The sequence below is a fragment of the Amblyomma mixtum genome, chromosome 3 (genome assembly GCF_055824585.1).
Source record: "Amblyomma mixtum isolate Tamu chromosome 3, ASM5582458v1, whole genome shotgun sequence".
Lineage (NCBI taxonomy): Eukaryota > Metazoa > Arthropoda > Arachnida > Ixodida > Ixodidae > Amblyomma > Amblyomma mixtum.
Window position 1 is genome coordinate 405883124 of NC_143014.1, and position 12123 is coordinate 405895246.

Sequence of the window (12123 nt, forward strand, 5' to 3'; positions counted from 1 at the left end):
TAGGCAGCTTCACAGCAGTGACCGCGAAAGGCGGTGGTGGTCCGGGTTCCTCCGGAACTCTGCTTCGATTGGCAGGGCTTTTTAGAGTATCAGTGAGTTGGCGCGCAACTGGAGTCATGGAGGTGGTAGATAGAGCGCCAGGCGCGGATTGGCGCATGGCCCTTAGCCAAGACCTGCTATCCTGTGGTTGAAGTTCTTTGATAGATGCCCGAAGCATGGCGGAATGAGCTTATTTACACGCATATTGTACACATCCCTTCAACTGGCTGCCAAAATGCACAATTTATTTTTTCTTCTGGCCGCAAATGCACCGTTATGAATTAGTGGACAGTCTGCTGAAGACTAAAGTAAGTCCTAGAACGCAGCCCTTTTTGGACAAAAAAATAGCCACGAAATATATATTGTGCGCTATGTTTTATGTTCGAATTAATGTAGTTCCACCTAGTCGACGAAGAGGTGGCTAAATGTTGAGTGAAAAAATCGAGACCCTACAGGAACCACGCCTGACCGCAAAGCGTTTCTGTTGTTGATCAGTCGCTTTAAGGATTGTAGCAACTTCATGACGCTCGGCTTAGAGCCTATTTTGTTTCAGTTGTGCTAAAAAGAAAGAAACATTGGAGTCTATGATAAAAAGTCTTTCATCAAGCTCTGGGCAAGGAAATCGTCCTAAACAGTGTCTTTTGCTTTAGTTATGAGGTGAAAGGAGTCTACCCTCGGCGACCTTTTTAATTGTTGAAATTTCTAAGCCGAAAGCCTTTAATGCCTCATACTGTCGTGACCAAGACGTGTTAGCAAATGTTCGAGTTTCAGATGCATGCCTTATATGGGCATATGCCAATCAATAGCCAACCGATACTTAATAGGGCGCAATCGAAAGATATCGGAACATGATATAAACGAATTTCATGATTATATCATTGCACTTAATGACTAAATGACAAATTGGTAATTAGTAGTAAAGAAGTGGCATGTGGGACTGTGCATTGCGCCTGTACCTTAACTAACGCTAATTAATCAGTGTATCAGTTAAGGTCACGTTAACTATTACTAACGATACATTAACTAGTATAGGAAAATGCGCGAGTATTGCTTAACTATCAAACATCAATAATAGACGTTTCTAGGCGTTTCATACACATTGTGTCGAACATTCTAGAGTTCCGTCACTTGACAGGTGAGTGACAGGACATGATGGATGGCATTAGAAGAATAGTAAAGACCAATTAGCCTAATTAACCTTTCTAGTCAGACCAGATAAATAAATAAAACCGAGCAGGAAATCGGTCGAGTTGGCGAATAGAACCAGGATGAGCGGAGTGCGAGACGAGCGCGCTAACTACTCCGCCATGCCAGCTGGATAGTTTGGAATGAACAAAGGCGCGTCTAGCTAATACGACGGCTTCGTTCACTCTCATCTTCCTCCCTTCCCTTACGGCGAGGTTCAGGTGTCCACCGAGATATGTGAGAGAGATTTCCTTTACTCAAAAACCAATTTACCATCGAGCAAAGCGTAGAGCCGAATGGGCGATGGCGTTCTGTGAACTCCCTGGCAGCGTTGCAAGACGCTGTCACGTTCCACTCAGAGGCGAAGCTTAACATCTTAACCATACATCACTGATGCAAGCAGCAACACTGCCTTAAGGCTTTCGCCTCACCGCACTTTAGGTCAACAAAGTGCCGTCCTGAATTTTTCTAATCATATGCAGTGACTTAAATTCTTCTTAAACTTCTCAATGAAAAAAGTACATAGAGAAAGTTCACCTGTCCTAACGACACACTCCTTCATAGCTAGCCCCGTTCTTCTTCATATGAAATGTGCTCTGTGTTCATCTGTGAAATGATACATCTTTAAACATCAGGCAGGTAGCCTAGGAGTAAACGCTGCAGAGCATATTTGTCTTTGAATGATTAGAAAACCGCAAATAAAAGTGGCTTTCCCAGCTGAGGGGTATTTTAGTTCAGTTTTACATCGACGGTGACGCCACTCCAACGTCTGAATTCCTGTAGTGCAATCATTCATCTGAAAAAAAAATCACCCTGGTTTTCTCAGCCCAGCAAGATGATGATTTGGGTTTATTACCGAGCAGAGCGCACTTTCGCCTCCTTGACAAAATTACTTAAAGAGACAAAAAGGGCCTCACTGTCAGAATAATAAAATTACATCACTGAACGTTTTCCCGCAAACGCTCCACCCAATCAGAAGGCACGGCGTATTCTTGCACAGTTTTCCTGGGCATCCCAGCTAGAGTCAGCTGATGGCCGCCACACCCAAAAACTACGTAATTTAATGAGAATTTTTTTAGCTTAAAATTTTGTGCCAACTCGAGAATACGGCAATATTCAGGGCGAACATGGCAATTAATATTTCTGACGCTGCTTTGCCACAAGTGTTAATCGCGATATCGCAGTTTCCTTCCGGGGGAACTTTATATGCAAAAAGTAATTGTTGCTGTTCGCACAGTGGGTTTTATTTCCTTCACATTTCCTCACAACTTGCTCCTTTGTCTAACGCCTCCGAGAATTTTAACCCTCGAACGTTAACTAGGTGCCCGTTCCTTCTATAGTAGCAGCAACGTACTTACAAGCGTCAGTAAAGTGTATGCCATAATAGCCGTAGTATCCTATTTCATGCATTAGCATTCCTTGGCGTACTGCCATTTCTTGACTTGCGTTCAAGAAATGCACTTGACAACCAGTTTTTTTTTTTCGTAAGCCGCGCCTCCTATTTGTCAGGATTTACAATCACACGAATAGACTGCGTACAGACCAGACTACGACAATAGCACCTGGACCGGTTAGCTCGAACGCTAAAACGCTCAAACCGTTACGAAGTGAATATAAGCCTTGCATAATAAGCGAGCTTGGGAACCTCTAAGAGTGCTTAATCACGCCCCTCTCATTCTCCTACAAGTACAGGAAGTCGTCTGGGCAACGCTGCGCTGTCTACGGAGGCAGTGACAGACACAAAAGAAGCAGCTGGGTTGTGGAGCGCTGTGACCGATGTACACGACGTGTTTGGATATTGCCGCACTTAGTTTAGCCATCACTCTACCGGCGCTCCCGTGCGGTCTGTCTTCGACCTTTGTCGCGCGCCGGACTTCGTCCTCTTCTGCTCGGTGCTAGTGGCTGCCGGCTGCGCTCTGCCCAGTGTGCTCGCCAGGTACTGTTCTGCCAGAGATAGAACGTCCTACCGGCGTCCGTGACATTTTTGGTGGAGGTGCTGGGTACGATCTATGTACGAAGACGTCCCAGGAACCTCCAGCGCTCAGCCACACCCCCTGGACACGACACCTGTCCACAAGTCAAGCCGCCGCTTGAAAGGCTTAGCCCCCGAGTACAATCCCCTCACCGCGCCATCACGCAAGATGACCTCTACGGTGGCCAGCCAGACCTTCCAGCAAACTGTGAGTTCGCCACCGCTGCTTCTTCATTCGCCTCGTAAGCCCGCGTCGTTTCATGGTGACAAGTTTGAAGATGTGGAGGACTGGTTGGACGGGTATGACAGGGTCTCTGAATTTAATCTGTGGGACGAGGACCGCAAGCTTCGGAACGTCTACTTTGCCCTCCAGGACGCCGCTAAGACGTGGTTCGAAAACCACGAGTCCGCCATCCACACCTGGCAAGACTTCCGGCGCCAGTTGCTGGATACGTTCAGCAGCAACGAACGGAGGGAGCGTGCTGCATTGGCCCTGCAATCGCGAGCGCAGCAGCCAAACGAGAGCGTGGCGATGTTCGTGGAGGATATGACCCGGCTTTTCAACCGCGCTGATCCTTCGATGTCGGAAGCCAAGAAGGTGCGCCATTTGACGCGGGGCGTGAAGGAGCAATTGTTCGCTGGGCTCGTGCGCGATCCTCCGGCTACAGTCGCCGATTTTGCAAAGGAAGCGGCAGGCATGTAGCGCGCCCTGCAGCAGCGGTTTGCGCACTACGGCCGTCCGTCAAACATCACTGCTGTGGAGTGCCACATGCCGAGGCCCGGGGATGAGAACACCACCCTCCGAGAGCTCATCAGGAGCATCGTTCGCGAAGAGCTGCAGAAGCTTCGCTCTGTGGAGCAGCCTCCTAGTGTCACCGCCATCTCGGAGGCTGTCCGTGACGAGATACGCCGCACGGTGCAGCCCACTCCACCTCCGCAACCGCCAGCGCCCTATGTGATGACATACAGCGAGGCATTGCGAAGCCCTGCGCCACCACCGCCGGCGTTCTACTCTCCAGCCCCTACCGCGCCGTCCGACCGATTCCCGTATACGACAGCGCTGCCAGCCGACCGCCCACCCGTCACGAAGGCAAACATGTGGCGAACGCCGAACAACAGGCCCCTGTGCTTCCACTGCGACGAAGCAGGCCACATCCGTCGTCACTGCCCGTACCGCCGGATTGGCCTGCGTGGCTTTTCGCCCGACGCACCCCTGCCACGCTATGGTGAACGACCCCGCAAGATCGATCAGTACCTAGCGGCCAACGTCCCACCTGCACCCACTGCCCAACGTCAGTCCAGGTCACCGTCGCCTCGACGTTTTTCTTCACCAGCCCGCCAGTCCTACGTCCGGCAGTCCTCCAGCCCGCGCCGGGAAAACTGAGGACGGCGACCCCCGGAGGTAGGGCCGCCGTCACCGGACATGACGAACATCCTCCGCTCACCGACGTTAGCATGCGACCCGACCTCCGACCCCACGCCGCGACGACCTTTCGACGCCCAGAGACGCCTTCGCTTGACGCCTCAATTGGACAATCTGAACGACCCTTAAGTCCGACGACTTTTCAACGAACGGAGACGCCTCCGCTTGACGCCCCAACCCGACCGCGAGAACGATCCCCTAGTCCGACCTCCCTCACACAGCGTTTTTCTGAAGGTGACCAAGCTTCGGCTGAAATCCCGGTCATCGTTGATGGCCGCCGCGTGACTGCTCTCGTAGATACCGGCGCCGATTTCTCCGTCATGAGTCGTGGTCTGACGCTTGTCCTGAGGAAAGTACTGACACCTTGGCCTGGAACGCACATCCGGACAGCTGGAGGCCATGTGGTGACACCGCTTGGCGTCTGCACCGCTAGAATGGAGATTCGTGGTGTTACCTTCACTGCCTGCTTCGCTGTGTTGGCTCATTGCTCGAAGAACCTCATCCTCGGGTTAGATTTTCTTCAGGAACACGGTGCGATAATCAACCTCCGCGAACTTGTCGTGACGTTCTCACCTCATTGTGCCCTAGCCGACAGCAGCGAGCCCGACAGGCCTGTTTTTCGCGTGTGTGATGACAATGTCACGCTACCACCACGCTCCAGTTTGTTTATTACGGTGGAGTGCTCCAACCCACGCACTCCTCACGGGGTTGCGTAAGGCAACCTGTCGTTACTGCTGAATCAACAAGTCTGCGTTGCGCGGGGTGTTACTTCCCTCCGCGGACTGCGAACGCAGCTTTTTGTTACGAACTTTAGCGCCGAATACCGCCACTTGCCACAAGCAACCGCCATAGCCTATTTCGATGAAATTAGTGACTCAGTCTCCCACTGCGCCTTGTCCCTCAACGATACCCATGCATCGACCTCTGACGCCCCCGTTATGACTGACGTGAACCCCGACCTAACCGCCGATCAGAAACACCGCCTCCACATGATCCTCGACTCTTTTCGTGACTGCTTTGCGACCACTTCTAAAGTTCGGCAAACATCGGTCGCTAAACACCGCATTGTAGTGGATGAAGGCGAGATGCCTATACAACACCACCCCTATCGAGTGTCTGCGAAAGAACGGGAGGTGATTCGGAGGCAGGTTGAGGAAATGCTCCGCGACGAGGTTATCCAGCCGTCAACAAGCCCGTGGGCTTCGCCCGTTGTGCTGGTCGCCAAGAAGGATGGCACTCTCCGATTCTGCGTCGACTATCGTCGCCTCAACAAGATTACTAAAAAGGACGTTTATCCGTTGCCCCGAATTGATGACTCGTTCGATCGCCTGCGTCATGCCCGATACTTTTCCTCTCTTGATCTACGCAGTGGGTACTGGCAGATCGAAGTTGATGAACGGGACCGTGAAAAGACCGCGTTCATAACCCCCGACGGCTTGTACGAGTTCAAGGTGCTCCCCTTTGGCCTGTGTACCGCTCCTGCCACCTTTCAAAGAATGATGGACACTGTCCTGGTTGGCCTCAAATGGCAGTCGTGTCTTGTCTATCTTGATGATGTGGTTATTTTCGCTGCGACCTACGAAGAACATCTCAAACGCTTGAGTGCAGTATTGACGGCCATCCGATCAGCCGGTCCATCTCTAAAACCCGAAAAATGCCACTTCGCGTACCAACGATTGAAGTTTTTGGGCCATGTTGTGACACCTGAGGGTGTAAGCCCCGACCCCGACAAGACGGCCGCTGTAGCTGCGTTTCCGACTCCCACTGATAAGCGAGCTGTGCGCCGGTTTCTTGGCCTCTGCGCATATTACAGACGCTTCGTGCAAGACTTCTCCAGGCTGGCTGAGCCTCTCACACGGCTGACAAAAGACGATCAGCCTTTCGTCTGGGCACAGGAACAGCAGGACGCCTTCGAAAAGCTCCGCAAACGCCTACAAACAACGCCCATTCTTGCCCATTTCGACGAGGAGGCGGATACAGAACTTCACACCGATGCCAGCAACATTGGCCTCGGTGCTGTCCTCGTCCAGTGGCAAGATGGTGTTGAGCGCGTGATTGCTTACGGCAGCCGCACGCTGTCTCGGTCCGAGGCCAATTACTCAACCACTGAAAAGGAGTGCCTAGCTGTTGTGTGGGCGATAACGAAGTTCCGGCCCTACTTGTATGGTCGCCCGTTTCGGGTCGTGAGTGACCACCACTCACTGTGTTGGCTCGCGAATCTTAAAGACCCCTCGGGCCGGCTAGCTCGTTGGAGCCTTCGCTTGCAAGAATTTGATGTAACAGTTGTCTACAAGTCGGGAAACAAACACAGCGATGCAGACTGCTTGTCCCGTGCTCCTATCCCGTCCATCTCTGACGACCTCGAAGATGACCCTCTCTTTATTGGTGCTCTGACCACGTCCGCCCTCGCTCAACAACAGAGGGACGACACGGAATTGCGGCCACTCATCGATTATCTTGAGGGTACCGCCTCGTTACCGCCTCGTCTATTCGTGCGTGGCTTGTCGTCGTTTTGCTTGCGAGATGGCGTCCTCTACAAAAGAAATTACGGCCCGACGGACTCCGGTTACCTGCTCGTGGTTCCAACGGCGCTCCACACTGACGTTTTGCAGGCATGCCACGACGAGCTTCCTTCCGGCCACCTCGGATTTTCTCGAACGATGGCACGAGTTCGTCACCGGTATTACTGGCCCAGGCTTTCTGCGGCTGTCAAGCGTTATGTACGCACTTGCCGAGAGTGTCACCGTCGGAAGAAACCACCTTTCATGCCGGCTGGCTTGCTCCAACCCATTGCTCCGCCGAGAATTCCTTTCCACCAAGTCGGCATGGACTTACTGGGCCCATTTCCCACGTCATCATTGGGTAACCGGTATATTGTGGTTGCCACCGACTACCTCACCCGGTATTGTGAGACGAAAGCTCTTCCCCGCGGCACTGCTGCTGAAATTGCTGACTTTTTCATCATCAGCATAGTCCTCCGCCATGGCGCCCCTTATGTCGTTTTAACTGACCGAGGCACAGCGTTCACGTCCACGCTTACTCAGGAAGTTATGCGGCTCAGTGGCACAAGTCATCGTAAGACCACAGCTTACCATCCTCAAACCAACGGCCTAACCGAGCGCCTCAATAAGACTATCGCTGATATGATTTCTATGTACGTCGATGATGACCATAAGAACTGGGACGAAATCCTTCCGTACGTCACGTTTGCCTACAATACTGCCCTTCAAGAGACGACGGGGTTCACCCCATTTCGTTTGGTACACGGTCGTGAAGTTGTGACTATGTTGGACACGATGTTGTTGCCCGATATTGCACGCCCATCCGTTGCCGACGCTGATTCATTCGTTCGCCATGCAGAGGCTGCCCGCCGGCTGGCTCGGCAACGAACCTGCGTGCGGCAAGAAGTCGATGCTCACCGCTATAACCTCCGTCACCGCGAAGTCATTTTCCAGCCTGGCGATCAAGTGTGGGTTTGGAGCCCCATCCGTCTGCGCGGTCGCTCCGAGAAGCTTTTGCGCCGTTACTTCGGCCCCTACGAGGTCCTCCGCAAACTCAGCGACGTTACGTATGAAGTGCGCCCGCAAGGAAGTGTTCGTTCTTCCAGACGCCCGCCGACATCCGAAATTGTGCACGTCGCAAGACTCAAGCCATACCATGCCCGCTAGGACACCTCTCACCACGTACGGTGCCTGGGATTCTGTTAACACCCACACGTGGCTCCCCCTCACTTTCAGGCATCGAGTCGATGCCTTTCCAGAGGGGAGGGGCAATGCCGCACTTAGTTTAGCCATCACTCTACCGGCGCCCCCGTGCGGTCTGTCTTCGACCTTTGTCGCGCGCCGGACTTCGTCCTCTTCTGCTCGGTGCTAGTGCCTGCCGGCTGCGTTCTGCCCAGTGTGCTCGCCAGGTACTGTTCTGCCAGAGATAGAACGTCCTACCGGCGTCCGTGACAATATCTATGCCGCTGCATGCTGTTCAGCTTGCGTTTTTTTTCTAACGGGCGTTAAAAACGCCAACCTGCGTTAAATATTGATCGGCGGGGCGCTCAAGACGAATTATAAGACAAGTAAGAAAGCCGAAAGCACAAAATGGGCCTCACTGGAGCATTCAGTGATCGTGTAAGAGGAACATGCAAAATTGCTCGATGGGATGGTGTGTGTGTGTGTGTGTGTGTGTGTGTGTGTGTGTGTGTGTGTGTGTGTGTGTGTGTGTGTGTGTGTGTGTGTGTGCGTGTGTGTTTGTGTGTGCGTGTGCGTGTGCGTGTGTGTCTCGTTTATTCAACCGTTCTTCTGAGACACACACACACAAGGAGGACAGCTCCTCGCCCGGAGGTTGCGTGCGCCCCCACGGTGCGTTTATAGGCGTGCTGAGGACTGGTGGCAGATTTCGGCTCGCATGGCGTTCGAACCCATGCTGATTGATGGCCTGTACCCACCGCAGTACCCACTGTGCCAATGCTGCTAATCGGCTACACAAGATGAAAAATGCAGCTTACACATACAGCGTTGATTTTGTGTGTTTACGCGTTAGCAGCATCGATCTTGGCGGACGCGCTGAAGAAGCGCGACTGCATAGACTTGCGGATAGATTGGAACTTAGACTTCCAAGCAGATCTCAACATAGAAGTGAATGAATTGGGTCGAGTGCGGTGGTCCAAAAAATTATTTTTTAGCATAGGAGATGACACAGCAATTTTCTCACATCCCTCTGGGTACCCGAACCGCAGCGTAAGGAAAATGGGAAAGGCAGGATGAAAGACGAGAGAGAGAAAGAGGTGCCGTAGTAGAGCGCTCCGGAGTAATTATGATCGCCTGCGGGTCTCTGGGCAATGTGCTACGACATCCCACAGCCCACGGCAACCTTTGCGTTTCACTTTCATTGAAAAGCGGCCGCCGAGGAAGGGTTCGAACCCGGGAGCTCTAGCTCAGCACTCGAGCGTCGTAACCACTGAGCCACCGTAGCTCATAAGAGCGAACGACAATGACCCATTTTAGTCATTCCAACCACCTCGCTTGCATTTTGTCGTCTTCAGGGCTCACCGCCTTATATTGGCACATCACGGCTACACGCTCGCAATTCGTGGCTCTCAAAAATACCAGCTCGGGAGGGCTTGAAATAGTGGCTTGTCAAAATTATATCACAACTGCTATGTGTACAATTACTCCCACATTATCCCTCAAATGGCAGAGGTCCAGATAAACATTTTATATCAATGCTCGCTGCATTACTGAAGATTGTGGAGTTCTCACAACACATAGTTTCAAAAAACCTTCAGCGGTTCTCACACTTACCGGAGAGATTTGAGCCGGTGGGGTACAAAGTTCCTGCGAAAGACATCGTCAGTGAACAGAATGGCCTCGCTGGAAGTCCCATACTCAAGAACAGTTCGACTACAAACTATGTCTTTAATTATGGCTTCGGGCAGCGCTGCCAAAGTGCGGTCTGGCGGTCCTCCCGTCTGTACCCTACGTCGTGCCGCTTGGCATGACAGCCAGAAAATTGTGGTTCTCTCCGTGTTTAACAGGTGGCACCACAACGCTTTTCAAATTGCGGCGCCCAAATTTCTTTCGTGTTCTATTCTATGAAGAACACTGTGCGTTTTCTGTATCTTGCGAAGTAGTTTATCACTCAGTTTATCTACTCGACTAGCGGTGCGCTCGCACCGAGGCAATGCTCTTGTACACCGCCAACTGCCTGACTGACCTGCAACCGTAATAAACTCGAGCGGTCTGTCCCTTAACGCTACTTCTTATGGAGGCAGGCACTGCCCGTGCTACTTCAACAGCTTAGCAACATTTATTCTGCGCCTGCTTCTGCAGACAAAGTACAATGGCGCCGTCGTTACCCAATTCCATGAGAGAAACCACAAATAGAGAAACCACTACAGTGTCCCTACACAATGCGAATAATGGCTGCAGTGAGGCGATTCCATGTTGGAGCTCAGTCAAAAACAGGAAGTGTGCTCAGACCACTACGCGCTTGCTGTAGCGTCTCTGCGCATCTTGTGACCGGCAATAATCACGTAAAGTCAATGTGATCTCGTGGGTACGCGATGAATAAGAGGCAACGAGAGGTTTTACTGTGGTTTTCATATGCAAGCTTTCACAGCAAAAAGGAGCGCAGAGATTAGCCTAGAGGCAAGCAGAACGCGCAACCCGGCCGCTGCTCGTTGTCGTCAGGCGTAGCGAGCGCAGCGACTCGCGGCTGCTTTCAGCTGGAATACCTACGCTTGGGATGTCGCCGAATCAATGCTAAAGAAACATGCTTAATGCCCAGTCTTGATGGGTAAGTCTGGTTCTAAACCGTATTCCTATAACGTGCACAAATGTTTAGCACTTCGCACCTTTACCTTTGAACTATCATTCAGGAGAAGACATAAGCAAGTGCAGCGTCCTCCATTTAAAGAGTGGCTCGACCGAGTCTACCAAATTTGAACAGCAGAAAAGCGTTGCTGTGTGCGTCACGAGTACGTTATGGCAAACGGCGCAGTACTCTCTACTTGAGCCAACGTACCAGATCCCAAGGTTCACCAGGTTGGTCGCGACGCCAGCTCAAAGCTTCGGGTTGACGATAGCTTGCATTGGCCCTTGGGACGTTACCCGCGCGGTGTCCTTGCTGCACGATAGGATGGAAATGAGACAGAGTCTATTTGACAAATGCAGCTAGCCGTAAATCACATCCCACTTCTGCCCTCCTGTTGCGAACTATCCAATTGAGAGCTGAAAGGTGCTACCATATGAAAGATTTTAATGGGTTCGTTTGCGCTGACAATGAAATTGCTTGGCGAGGCGACAGCAACAACCTTGCTCAGGGATCTTCGAGAAAGAAAAGCACCACGCCGGCGGACGAACTCAATTTAAAGACAGAATCGTATTTCGTGAACAATGGGTATGTAACAACGGGAGTCATCGTGAATAACGTGGAAAGAGAAACCGCTTTGATATAACTATTGAGCGAGTGCTCTAAACGGGAATTAAAGGTACAAAAGCTAAATGAGAGGAAAGAAGTGTTCATTTGGGCGCATAAATGTACGCAGATGTCTCCTCAGAGGCCAAGCACACCTGTGCGTGATGACCACCTCTACGGCGCCCTGACGCAGTAAGGAGTTCGTCGAAAACAGTAACAAAAGATTTATCTTGGTTAGGCGAAGTGTGACTCAGGTGAGTTAGCTATAGTAGTTCTGGATAGTTTCACATGAGGCTTCTCGACGGTTTCGCTTATTACGGAAAGTTTTCGTTGCAAAAAAAAAAATTGCGCAGTATACCCTTGCAGTACGATGAGCGCACAGCCCAGCCACTGCTCGTAGGTTTCTGACGCAGGCATCCCAATGCCTCGAGGGTAGCGCCAAAGTAACGCAAAAGGCCATTGATCACAATAGAGGGCCAGTCTGTTAAATCGGCTTAAATATCTTCCCATACTGAGAATAAATTCAGGGATTCGTACATTTGTTCTTGATGAGCCACTTATGAGAAGATATAAAAATAGCTTGTTTTTTTTTTCA

General features: G+C 51.4%; 1 protein-coding gene across 1 annotated transcript in view; it reads right to left on the reverse strand.

Annotated features, from left to right (window-relative positions):
* LOC149357487 (uncharacterized) overlaps positions 1-12123 on the reverse strand; it is a 115020-nt gene that overhangs the window by 45019 nt on the left and 57878 nt on the right. Inside the window, exons 17-18 of the mRNA XM_089584747.1 lie at positions 11136-11237; positions 9914-9946 (exon numbers count right to left, since the gene is read on the reverse strand). Of these exons, the coding sequence (XP_089440873.1) occupies positions 9914-9946; positions 11136-11237 (135 nt within the window). The remainder of the gene's footprint in view (positions 1-9913; positions 9947-11135; positions 11238-12123) is intronic.